Source organism: Hemicordylus capensis, chromosome 6 (assembly GCF_027244095.1).
Source record: "Hemicordylus capensis ecotype Gifberg chromosome 6, rHemCap1.1.pri, whole genome shotgun sequence".
In the NCBI taxonomy this organism is placed as follows: domain Eukaryota; kingdom Metazoa; phylum Chordata; class Lepidosauria; order Squamata; family Cordylidae; genus Hemicordylus; species Hemicordylus capensis.
The window spans coordinates 171,253,274-171,265,951 of NC_069662.1; the positions used below are offsets into that span (position 1 = coordinate 171,253,274).

General features: G+C 67.8%; 1 protein-coding gene across 2 annotated transcripts in view; it reads left to right on the plus strand.

Annotated features, from left to right (window-relative positions):
• The window catches only part of AGAP3 (ArfGAP with GTPase domain, ankyrin repeat and PH domain 3), a 111,041-nt gene that overhangs the window by 70,138 nt on the left and 28,225 nt on the right, over nt 1-12,678 (plus strand). Inside the window, exons 9-11 of one of the 2 annotated variants that reach the window (XM_053260366.1) lie at nt 3,716-3,808; nt 7,955-8,059; nt 10,394-10,577. In XM_053260366.1, coding sequence (XP_053116341.1) covers nt 3,716-3,808; nt 7,955-8,059; nt 10,394-10,577 — 382 coding nt within the window. Of the gene's footprint in view, nt 1-2,354; nt 3,458-3,715; nt 3,809-7,954; nt 8,060-10,393; nt 10,578-12,678 lie in introns of those variants that run through there. The other variant, XM_053260367.1, reaches the window with a different exon arrangement.

Consider the following 12,678-nt stretch of genomic DNA (forward strand, 5'->3'; position numbering starts at 1 on the left):
TTGTGGAGCGAGCGCTCCGCAAACCTGGTTTTTAAAATGGCGAGTAGCCATGGCGTGGCTCCATGCTGCGGCTACTCACGAGCAGACCCTGGCCGGGAGGCTTAGAAGCAGCCTCCGGGATCGGGGGTCTCTCCAGGATGCCCTGCGCACTCGTGCGGGGCATACTGGAGGTTCTGGGGGGCGTGCGGCCCCCGGTCCTCCCAGCCCCTGCCGGCTCCGTCACCGGCTGATCCGGCCCCCCAGGGGTCCCGCCCTGCTTGTGTGTGTGGCGGGGAGAGAGGGCTGAGCCCGCTCTCCCCACTCGCCCTCCCCAGGCGGGTCTCTTGGAGGGTGAGACCCGCCTCGGGGACAGCCCTGTCCGCCATGAATGTGTCTAAGCCCTTCTTAAAGCCCTCTGGCCTCATCCGGCGGCAGAGAATTCCGCCGCAGGGGAGCGATGCGCTGTGTGAAGAAGCCCTTCCTTTGGCCAGCCCTGCGTCTCCTGGCCGTCGGTTTCCTGGGATGACCCCCGGCTCTCGCGTGCTGTGGGGGGGGAGCAGACTTCCCCCCCCCTTTCTTTCTCTCTCTCTCTCGCTCCACTTCCTCCACACCCTGCACGATTCCCCGAGCTCTGTCCAGTCTCCCCGCGGTCCTGAGCTCGCAAGGTGCCCCAGGCCCCGGAGGCAGGAGTGCTCACCTCAGGCTAGCCAGGGGCCGCCGGGCGGGAGGGAGGGAGGAGCCCAGGCGGCAGCAGTGACCAACTGTGGGCAGCCGGCAGAGACGCCACGCAGACCCTCGCGGGGGGTGGGGCAGCCAGGAAACCTCGGGGCGTGGCGGGGGGACGACCTGAGCCCAGTTTTCAGATCGGTGCAAGGTGGTGCTGGAGAGGGCGGCAGGATCGGTCCTGCCCAGCAGCAGGCCAGGTGGGCCCTCCAGGCGCCCAGTCAGGCAAGGGTGCAGGAGGAGGAGACAAGGCCAGTGTGGGGAGGGGCGCCATGAGCAGCCCTGGCTGCCCCCCCCCCCATGCCAGCAGGGTCCGCAGCCCAGAAGGCGAGGCCTGGCCTGCCTGTGAGGCCTTTCCACACAGCGGTGGGCGAGGGGCCCCTTGCTCTCTCCGGAGCAGGACTCGGGAGGAGCCGGGCCCCGGAGTGGGGGGGGGACACGGGCTCTGGAAGGTGGGGTGCGGGAGGGGGGTCCGGTCCTAGCGGCCCCACAGCAAGACTGTCTGCAGCCGCCACGCGGGCTGGTGAGCTGGGGCTGAGCGGGGGAGCGTCCCTCCCCGGGGTGGCTGGCCAGCCGGCCTTCTCTTGCAAGCTCTCCCCCCAAGACTCTTGACTGGCCAGCTCTCCTGTGCCTGACCCCCACATGGGTGCAGAGACGCCTGCCCACCCCCACCCCCCGCCCTGCACCCCCCCGCTTCCCTCCTGGGTCTCCGCTGCCGTCTTCTGCTCTTGCAGCCCCGCCTGTGCTCCCCCTCCTGCTTGCTCTGGTGCCCCACTGCACGTGCCCCCTCCCCACCCCCGCCACCCCCGCTTGCTTCTTCCATCTGCTCTACTGGCTGTTTGTGACTGGTGAGGCCTTGATCCGTCCCTGCGCTCTGGGGAGCCTCCTGGCCCTGCGCTTTCCCGCTCGCTCGTGGGCCTGCTTGCTGGCCGGCTGGCCGGCTGGCTGGGCCTCTTCAGTCCTGTCGTGGCCACAAGACACAGAACGGCTTGCTGGGCTTGTTGCACGCTTGCTTCTCTTTGCCCACGGCGGGGGCTGCGCGGGTGCACAGAGACGGCCCACTCTCGGGCGGTGGCGGCGGTGGCGGCAGCAGCAGCGGGGGCCTTCCGGAAGCCCCGGGGCGTCTGGGGCTTCTTTGGCTGAGTGGAGAGGGCTGGCAGCCCAGGGAGAGCGCGGCCCCCAGGCTCCCAGGAGCCGCGACTGGGGCATCCGGCCCGCCCTGGCCCCCACAGGCTTCCCCTGCACCATTCCTCCCCCTGTGTTGCCCTCCTCCTTGCCCTCCCCTCCCCTCCCCTCCCCTGCCATCCTGCTGCTTCTGCCCCTTCCGGACTCCCCTCCTGCACGGCTCCGGCTCCCTCCGGCTGGCCGTCCTCTCTGCACCAGCCAGGGATGGGAGAGGACGGTGTCAGTCTGTCTCTGGCCAGCAGGTGGAGACAGACGCCTGCTTTGGTCTGCTGGTGCGCTCTCCCTCCTCCCTCCGGCCTGCCTGCCTGCCTGCCTGCCTGCCTGCTGTCCCAGCACTGGGCTCTGCAGCCTGATGTTCTGTCGGTGTGTCTCTTCTGCCACACCCCTGACAGCCAGCCAGCCAGCCAGAGACCCCTCCCTCTACTGAGTATAACATGCGCAACTCTTTATTCTTTCAATATTTGCAGATATGTGCCACTGTTTCCAACTTTTCATCAACCAAAAGGCCTTTTCAACTCCTTCCAAATTAGAAGATGCCATGTGGTTCCCAGCAGGCACCTCAGTACAAATTCTCTCACTTTTCATTGCCTCTCCAGGGCCGGATCAGGGACAGGCACTGGGAGTGAGCTCAGATTAGCGGCCTGCCCTTCCTGCCGCATGGGTCCCCCTCCCGGAAACACGCAGGAGTCTCTCACCCTCCTCCTCCTCCTCCTCCTCCTCCTCCTCCTCCTCCTGCCCCCCTCCGTAAAGTCTCTGGGAGAGCCTGCTCCTCTGCCCTTTAAGCCGGGACTTTGCTGGGCATGCCGAGTGGCCGTCTGCCGGAGACGGGAAGACCGACTGTTGAGCGCCGGGACGTGCCAGGAGACGGCGGGCCAAGGGACGCTTTGCTGCCGTTAGCGCTGCTGCTCGCTCTCCGGCTCCCTCCCCCCTCCTGCATGGACTCCTCCTCCTCCTCCTCCTCCTCCTCTTCCTCCTCCTCCTCCGCCAAGCAGAGCAGCTGCCTGTGGCTCTTGGAGGCCTCTTCTCCTTTGAGCTCCTTTGAGGAGTCCTGCCCAGGCCCTCCCGAGAGTGTGGGGCTTACAGCCGACTGGCCTGACGGACACGCGGGAGGGCTTCTGATGGACGGTGGCCACGAGCCGAAGGCTGCCCCCGCTCCCACCGCCGCTGCCGCCGCCGCCGCTGCCACCTCCGTTCTTGTGGTTCTGAATGTATCGGTCGTGTTCCATGCCATGAGTCTCGCGATCTTCTCCGCTGTCTCCCCAAAGCACCTGCAATGGATTGCTACTCGGCAGACTGTTGATCCCCAACTTTATTTATTGGTCCATTAATTTATTAAGATGATGGTGATGATGATGATGATGATGATGATGTTGTTTATTTTTGCCCTCCCCCTCCCCCTCCCCCACTCCCCCCCCAACTCTCCCCCCCCCGCACCCCAAGAATCATGTTCTAAATGTAAAGTAGCTGTTGATTGTCCAATGCTCTTTTGTAAAGGGGCTGACAGTGCCTGGTGACATCTGCGACTTTGTATGGTGTCGGTCTGTTCACCAAATAAACGGTTGGATTCGAAGGGCTGTGCCTTCCTTTCTGAGCTTTTGCCGCCGCCGCCGCCACCGCCAGGGGCCCCCTTGCCGCCGCTTCCGCTTCCGCTTCCGCCTCCATGCGTGCTGCCCCCCCATCCCATGCTGCTCTTGTCTGTCCCCACCACATCCTGTGGGCCTGGGAGAGCCCTGGGGCGCCACTGCCGCCTCCTCCGCTCTGGCCTGCGGCCGGAGGGGGGCCGCCTCCCGCCCCACCCGCTAATGGCCGCCTGTCTCTTCTCTTCCAGTCTCGCAAAGGCACAGACATCGAGCGGGAGAAGAAGGCTCCGGAGTGCAAGGCGGACACCATCGGCAGCGGGCGGGCCATCCCCATGAAGCAGGTTTGCATCCGGCCGGGCAGGGAGGGGCTCCCCTCCTTGCTGCTGCTGCTGCTGGGGGCGGGCAGGGGGGGCAGAACAGCAGAGTCCCAGAGAGGGAGGTGTGGGGCTCCCCGCTGCCCTGCCCGCGCCCTCCCTCTCCCTCACACGTGCCCTGGAGGGGGGCGCCCCTCTTTGCCAGGCCCATCCCGTCTCTCCATGCTCGTCTTGCCGTCTCACCAGCTCTGTGCTCAGCGTGTGGGTGTGTGTGTGCGTGCGTGTCGGTGGGTGTTTGTGGCGGGGCCTTGGCTGTGCTTTTCTCCATTGTGTCTTTGCTCCCCCCAGGGGGGCCGCTGGTTGCAACTGCCCTTTGAAGGTGAAGGGAAGGCACTCTGCACGCGCCCAGGCACTTTCTCTGGTGGCTTATGACACGGATGCTCCGGGGCTGTGCTGAAGCCCCTCCCCAAGGGGGGGCCTCCCAGGGGCATGGACGCCCTCTCCCCCAAGGTGACTTTGCTCAAGCAGAGCTGCGGGACGTTGGCCCCTCCCAGAAACTGGGCGGGGGCGGGACCTCCTCCTCCTCCTCCTCCTCCTCCTCGAGAGCCTGGCGAGGGGTGGGAGGGGCCTTCCCAGGGTCCAAGCAGGAGGCAGAAACCACCTGGGGTCCCGGAGGGGCCTCGGGCCCCCCCTCCAAGTGCTGAGGCCCCCACAGGCCTGGGCAGAGACGGGCCGGGCGGGCGGGCAGCCTGCCTGTCCTCCTGGCTGAGCGCTCTCTCCGGCCAAGGGAGCGAGATCTGCTGGCAGTGCTCTCTGCACGTACACAGAGGGTCCTCCAGGAACTCGCAGGGGTCTGTGTGTGCAGATTTGAGTGGGCAGATTGCAGGAGGCGACCGGGCAAACTCTCCTGCCTGCGGCAAAGCTTCCGAGCGAGGCTGCTTTTCTGCTGGGGGGGGAGCAGGAGGTGGGCAGCCGCCTTAGTCCGAGCCGCTGGGCCCTGGGCTCCTCCTTGGGTCTCCCTGGAGCCAGCACACACACACACACACACACACACACACACACACACACACACACACCCCAAGTCTGGCCCCCCTCCCAGGTCGGCCCAGGGCCTGCCCACGTGGGGAGGGTCGTGTCTCCAGCCCCTGTGGCCGTGGCCCGTGTGGGAAGTGCAGCCCCACCACGGTTCTTGCTGGGAGTGTGTTTTGGCAGAGGCAGCGGCGGCAGTTATGGGGAGCAGTCAGTGGGGTGTTTAGAGGGGAAATGGGGGCCCAGTGGCCGTGTGGGGCAGGCCCACCTTTCTGGCTGAGCCCTAGAGTGGCTAGCAGCTCTGCTCCCTTCGGCCATTCCGGTGGTCCCAAGGGCAGCAAGAATGGCCGCCCAGCCCCGCCTCGCCCCACCCGCCCCCTGGGGTCCCGGAGGGCTCATGCAGGGAGCACTTCGGCCACCTCCTCCCCTGCCAGGGCCGCCTTCTTCCCAGGGGTCCAGGGGAAAGCAAGGAGGCTGGAAACCCCCCCCCCCGTGGACCCAGGACCCTTGCAGGGCCTGTGCCCCGGGCTCCACAGAGGGGCCCTGCCCCGCTCCCCAGGCCCTCCCCCCGTCGCTCCGTGCCCACCGCCCGCTCAGATGTCCCAGCCCCCCCCCCCCCGCCGATGGGAGTGGGAGTCCCAGGAAGGCGGAGGAGTGCGTGCCCCCCCGCTGGGAGGGGGCCGGGGGAGGCAGGAGTGGCTGCTGCAGCCGGGGGGGGGGGGAGGCCCTCGGCTGGCCGCCTGACCCCGGCCCAGCCCATCATCGGGGCTGCAGCACCGCCTGGCCGGGGAGCCCCTCTCTCTCTCTCCGTGGAGGGATCATGCTGGGATCACGCTGGGAGCTTAGATTACATTTAAATTGCCATTTGCATTTTCCAATCAATACGCGACTTTACAATTAAGTTTGGTGTTAAAATTCTTCGCGAAAAGTGAGTGGAAGGGAGATTTGTAGAGCAAACGAGTCCTGTGGGGGCCATTGCTGCGCCCTGCTTCATTACCCTGCATATTGCTGCCGCCTCACCCAGCCTCACAGACGCGCAGGAGGGGGAGGCCTCCTCCTCCTCCCCCCCCCTCCGCAGCGAGAGGGCCGCGGCCGGCATGGGGCTGAGAGAGGCTGAGCTCGGCTGTGCCGCGGCCCCGATGGCTGCCCAGCCCAGCCCTCCCGGGGTGGCTGGCAGACTTCTGCCCCTCGGCAGGAAGCACTGAGCCTGCCGGCCTCGGAGGGCCCCCTCCCGGCCAGGCCCCCCCCCGGCTCGCTCCACTGGCCACTGGGGGGGGCCTCACCCACACACCCCCGGGCCCCTTGGAGCCTCAGCAGAGCTCTGGCCCTGTGAGGACGATGCAGGAGCAGCCGCTCGGCCCTGCCGGGGCCCGGGAGTGCGGGGGGGGGCTCGGGGGGGGGCGGCTGGCTGGCAGAGCCCGGCCTCCGCTGGGCGCCTGCTGTGCCTTCAGCAGCCCTGGCGGGAGGGGGGGAGGGATTGGCCCCGGGCGCCTTGGGCAGCCCTGGCCGCTCTGCCTAGTCAGCAGGCTGGCCACCTTTGTGTGCCGTGGTCCAAGGGGCAGGCGGAGAAGGGTCTCCTCCAGGGACAGCGGGCCACTTGCCCGGAGCCCCCGAGGGCCCAGAGGGGGCCACCGGCCGGAGCCCAGCTCAGAAAGGCTCCGTGCAAGGGAGTGGCTGTCCTCAGCTGTGCCTGCCAGCCCCACACCCACCCAGGGCCGCTGGGGGGCAGGCCTTGCTGCCGGTCTGCCGTGCACGTGGGAGGGGCCAGGCTCTGGGGGAGGGGCGAGGGGAGCGTGCCCCCTCCGGCGTCAGGATCCTGGCCCCCAGGCACATGCCCGCTCCCCTCTGGCCGGAGCTTCCGTTCCGGGCAATGAGGACGGGGCCAAGAAGGGGAAGGGGGGGGGGGCTCCTCTGCAGGGCTGGGCTGCCGGTTGGGTTCCTGCCCTCCGGCAGCAGCCGGCTCTCTCCCCGTGTCTGGAGAGCTCAGCGGTGGGCGGGGGGGGGCTGCGGGGGAGAGTCGGGGCGGAACGGGCAGGGGCTCCGCTGCTCCCGGCCGTGGCCTGTGGGGGAGTTTGGCTGTGGTGATGGCAACCCTGCAGGGGCAAGTCGAGGCCCCGCGTGCCGGAGATCTTCTGCTTCTTGCTTGCTGGTTTGTGCAGGAGACGTTCCCAGTGGCCGGGAGGCAGCAGGAAAGGTGAACCTCTTTTTGTGGTTTGGGGCACCAAGGGAGGCCCCGGATAGGAGTGTGGCTGACCCGCATCAGGAGGGCGGCCCACCCAGTGTGTCCGGGGGGGGCGGAGTCCTTGGCGGTCACCGAAGGCCGGCACCGTCCGCTGGGTCCACGGTGGCCGTTTGCGGGAGAGCAGCGTGCATTCCCCGCCGAGGGGGGCTGCCTGCTGGGACTGGGCTTGGGGGGCCCCTTCCTTGGGATGCTGCCCATGGCAGCCGTGGGTCCCTCTTGGCTGCCCCGGCCCATCCCCCCCGTGGGGCTCTCAGCTGGGACGGGAAGCAGCCCCCCCCGGGCCACTGAGTGGTGAGGCTGGGGTCTCTGGGGAGGGATCTGTGCTGCGCCCCCTTCCTGCCAGCCTTGGCTCCTGGGGATCGGGGGGGGGGCCTCATGGCAGGGCTAGCGAGGGGCTCCTTCTCCACGAGACCGCCTTTCTCGGGGGGGGGCAGTTCTGGGGATGCCGCCTTGGGAAGGGGGTCTCCCACTTGGTGGCCCAACCCTGCGGTGGGGCAAACTTGGGTCCATTGCTCTGGCAAGGAGCAGGAGGGCAGCATGGGCCCAGTATGGGTCTGGAGCCCCTGGGCCAAGGAGGAAGCCCTCTTGCTCTCTGGGGGGTGGGAGCCCCGCCCCAATTCACACCACACAAGGCAGGGAGTCCTGAGAATGGCAGTGGGGGGGGCAGGGGCCTTGGGGCAGGCAGGTGGAGACACTTCTTGAGGTCTGCCCCTGGGGAGGCAGAGAGGACCGGGCGGGGGGGGTCTGGGGGGGCACGGTGCGGGGAGGCAGGGGCTTGGGCTTGTCCACAGGGGGCTCCTGAGCAGCTGGGCGGGCAGGCAGCCCCGGGGCCCCGCTTCCCCTCTGTGGGGCCCTGGCCACGCCCCCTGCTCCTGACCCCGCCCCTCTCCTCCCGCACGCAGGGGGTTCTCCTCAAGCACAGTGGCAAGTCCCTGAACAAGGAATGGAAGAAGAAGTACGTGACCCTGTGTGACAACGGAGTCTTGACCTACCACCCCAGCCTGCACGTGAGTGGGGGGGGGGGCGGGCGGGCGGGGGGGCACTGGGGCCCTGAGCCAGGCTGCAGGCTGGGCGGCCTTCCTGTCGGGGGGGGGGGGGCAGAGGGAAGGCGCTGCTGTGCCTGCGCTGGGCTCGCTGTCAAGGCCGGCACAGGCGGGCAGCGGCCACCCCACCCGTCCCTGCCGCCTCCTTGCTGCCTGCTCATGAGCAGTCTGGGGCTGAGCAGAGGCCTGTGGCGTGGCTCCCTTGGGGGCTGGCAGGGGGTCATGCCCCGGGCCCTCTTCCTGTCCCGCCTGTTGGTGCCCCTGGGCCCCCTCCCCCCCTCCCCTGAAACGGATTGGCAGGCGGTTCCGCAGGAGCACAAGGAAGGGCTTCTTCACGCAGCACATCAGGCGTCTGTGGGGTGCCCTGCCACCAGATGTGGGGGTGGCCATGAGCCTACAAGAGGGAACGAGACACGTCCGCCAGTGGCTGCTGGTGCTGATGCCTGGGGGCTGCCTCCAGGCTCAGAGGTGGGGGGGCCTGCCTCCATCTCCTGCTGGGGGGCCACTGGCAGGCAGGAGGCGGAGCTAGCCAGGCGTCAAGCCTCTTCCTCTCCGCTTCCTGTGGAAGGCGGCCGCCCCCCAAGCCAAGGCCCTGCCCCACACCGCACTCTTGGGCTGCCCTGGAGGGCGCTTGTGCTCCTCCCTCCCCCTCCCTGGCTTTCCCAGCCTGCAGCGGAGCCAGAGATGCCAAAGAGGCCATCCTCGGATGGGGGGGGGCTGCAGCCCAGCCGGAGAGCTCAGCAGCCCCCTGGCCGGGAGTCTGGCTCTCTGGCCTAGCTGGCACGTGCCTTGGACAGCCCCGGGGGGGGGCTCAAATGGGGGGGGGGCTTCTGCACTCTCCCCGCCCCTCCTGGCTCGATTCTCCTGCCACTTTGGCAAAATGTCCCAGAGGACCGGCAGCGAGCGCAAGACGCACCTCGCGTCTCTGGAGGCAGCCTGTAAGTTGTTGTGCGGAGCAGGGAGAAGCGCCGAGGAGACCAGATGCTGCGAGGGAAGGAGGAGGAGGCGGCAGCCTCTCAGAGGGCGAGCGGGGGGGCGGGCGGGGGGCAGGGGGCTGCTGGCTGCCCCCGCCCCCCCCCCTCAGAAGCCCGCCTGGCCTGGGCCAGGGTCCCCCCCCCCGAGCTCCCAGGCGGCGCTCTCCACCCCCCACCCTCCTTCCGGGGGGGGGGCTGAGCGGCAGCAGCCAGGCGGAGGCAGCTCTGGGCAGGCCCCTCCCCTCTGCAGCCATTGAAGCCATTCACACAATCACCTTCTGTTAATTCTATCTGCAACATCAATTAAATTGTTTGTAGAAGCTAATTGAATGTGGCTTAATCACACATCTTAATAGCTTTCCACGCTTTGAACTCGTTGTTAATTCCAGTAATAAAATGAAATGAGAGAACTGGCTGGGTAATTAGCGAGGAGGCTGGGGAAGAAATTGCTGTTTTATGGCAGGCAATAAATGCAGCGCGCTGGTGACCGGCCTCCTCTCCTCTCCGGCAGGCGGGCGGCCCGGCTCCTGCCCAGGCGCTCTTCTGCTGAGGCAGGGAAATCCTCGGGCGGCCTGGGCCACCCCCTCCGAGCCCAGGGGAAGCCCCCCGAGCCGACACTGGCCGGACGTCCGGCCGGGGGGGGGCCTCCTCCGAGCATCCCCTTCTCCACCCCCTGGAGAGGCCTCCTTGGGAGCTGGAGCAGACCCGCCCCGCCACTTGGAGGAGGAAGTGGGGCTGGAGTGTCTGCCCTTGCCTAGTCCTCACTGGGCAGGGGGTGGGCGGGCGGTCTGGACAGAGAGCAGATCGGGGGGGACACACACACCTCTCTGGTTCTCCACCACCACCACTTCTGCGCTTTTCAAGAGGTTTGGGAACCAGAAGCAGCAGCAGCAGGCGGCTGAGAAAGGCCAGAGATGAGTGTGGGGCAGGGATGGCATGGAGCACCTGCACATGTGGTGGTGGGGAGTTCCCATGGCTAGGCAGCTGCCTGTCCCTGCTGCCTGTGGCAAGGGAGTGGGGGAGGGCGTTGGGTCCCTGCCCCGCTGTGAGCTGCCTGGGTCTGGCTGTCCAAGCCTCCTGAGCCCCGGAGAGCATCACAGCAGCCCCAAACGTGTGGCCTCAGCAGTCCCCTGCAAACCACTGCCAGAAGCTCCTGCCTGGGACGCAGCTGGACCCCCAGCCTTTCCAAGAGGGGGGGGGGTGGCAGCAGCAGCGGCAGCAGCATCATTTGCCCTCTCTGTGGGGCAGCCCCATCTGGGCCTGGGGAGTGGGGCGCCCCGAAGAGGGCAGGCGAGGCTGAGCCCGGTCCCTCTGCTCTCCCCAGGATTACATGCAGAACATTCACGGGAAGGAGATCGACCTGCTGAGGACGACTGTGAAGGTGCCGGGCAAGAGGCTCCCCCGGGCCACCACCGCTGCCGCCGCCCCCCCCAGCGCCCCCAGCGCCAGCCCCAAGACCAACGGCCTGGCCAAGGAGAGGACCAGCCTGCAGTTCCCGGGCAGCTCCAGTACGTGGGGCGGGGGGGAGGGGGGGAGGGAGGCACGTTGTGCTGGGCCTGGGGGGCTGGGGCAGAGGGCGCGGCCTTCGCGGGAGGAGAGGGGCCCGGGGCCCACCTTGTCCCTGGGCAGGCGCGGCTCCTGAACGACCCTCTGGGTGGGGGGCGGCGGCTTCTTTACGGGCAACGGAGCCGGTGCTCCCTGCCGCCCAGCAGCCTGGCCGCTGGCGGGGGCTGGCCTCTGCGGGCCCAGGCAGGGAGCACCGGCTCCGTTCCCCGTAAAGAAGCCGCCACCCCCCCCCCCCGCGCCTGCCTCTGGGGGCCCCAGCTGCGCCTCCCTGCCCTGCTTCCTGCCTAGGCAGTTGCAGAGGCTCCTCCCAGAGGCTGCTTTGGGTGCCTGCCAGAGGGTCCGGGGGGGGGCGGGTCCCGCCGGGGCCACCCGGTGCTTCCTCCTCCTCCTCCTCCTCCTCCTCCTCCTCCTGGCAGGGCCGCTGCTTTGCCCAGTTTCCATCGCTTGACTTTGCAGTGCAAATGCTCCTCTAATGGACTGTCGATGGAACGGTGGAGGGAAGGGAGAAGATGAGCGGAGTGGCGGCTCTATTAACGGTTCTCAGTGTCTAATTAAATGCAAATAACTAGCATTAAAGCCCCATTATGGAGGAGCAGCCAAGCCCGCCAAAGTTGGGAAGTTGGCAGAGCGGGGGCTTCGTTGCTCACGCAAGTGCAGCCGCTGCCTGGCAGTTGCCGGGCGGGGGTGGGGTGGGGGGTGGACCGAGGGAGCACCAGCATAAGTGGGGGCACGTGGCGGGGGGGCTGCGTTTCCTGCCCGGCCAGGGGGGCCGGATCCTGTTCGCTGCCAGCTCCAGACAAGCCTCCGAGCTTTCAGCCGTGGGGCACAGTGGGGCTGCTTTTCCGCAGAGAAGCCCCCGTCCCCAGAAGAGACCAGTCTGGGTTGCAACAGCCGGCCCCCGGGGTGGGCCGCCCTCCCTGCCACCCCCCCTGCCACCCCCAGGCATTGATGGGTGGTGGCCTCAGCTTCTGTGGGTGAGTGCCCTGGGGGGGGGCGAGGCCTTTGGATGTTGATGGCATTAGGCGGAGAGGGCCCCCTGCCTGCCTGCCTGCCCCCCCACCCCCCCACTGGGAGGCCTGCGGTCCCCCAGCTCCTGTGCCCGGCCTCCCGGGCTGCCTTGGCATGTCCCTCCTGGCTGAGACCCGCCGCCCGCCCCCTTGCCCTGCTGTCCTGCCCTCCCCCCCCCAGCCTGCTCCTCCCAAGGGGCCTGCCGAGGGCTCCCCACTTCCTCCTTCGGCCGGCTGCTGCTGCTCCTGGGGGCTGGTGCCAGGCTGGGCGGCCGGTGGGCAGAGGCAGGCGGGGAATCTGCTCCGTGGCGGAGCCTCCGCTGCCGCCGGCGTCTTGCTCTCGGCCCCCACGGAGGGGGTTGAGGTGTCGGGGAAGGGGCCGAGCACGAGCGGCTGCCCTGGGCCGGAGGGGCAGAGAGCCCCCCGGCCCGGCCCGGCCCGGCCCGGGGTCCTCCTGGAGCTGGCCGGCTCGCTGGCCCCTTGGCTGGCTTGTCCCCTCCACTCTGCCCTCCGCCCTGGCCGTGCGCGCGACCCCCCCCCCGCTCCCCCCCCACGCGCCACGGGGGCAGAGAGCGCGATTGGCTCCCCCAAGCCCGGTTGCTCTGCCTGCTGTGATCATGTCACGTCGGGCTCCGTCGATGTTAACATCTCATTATCTTTGTTACTGTAATTACATTATCCGCTGCTTTATGCAGAATTATTCTCCAAGGACTAATTGATGGATCCATGTTTAATTCATTAATCATTAGCATCAAATTCGACAATTACAGTGCACACTGATTGTGGAATTTCAAATGTAATGAGGGAAGAATTAACAAAGAAAAGGGAAACCTGTTCCACTGGCTCTGTGGCTGGGGACAGGGGCGATGACATTGAGGCAAAGTGGGGCAGAGGGGCCATGGGGGCTGGGGGAGGCAGCGTGCATGCTGGGGGGTGGGGGGCAGGCCAAGCCCCCTTGCCTGCAGGACGGGCCTTTGCGCGCCCCTCTCCCTTCACAGCCATGCACTCTGCAGACGCTTGCTGGTCTTCACAAAGG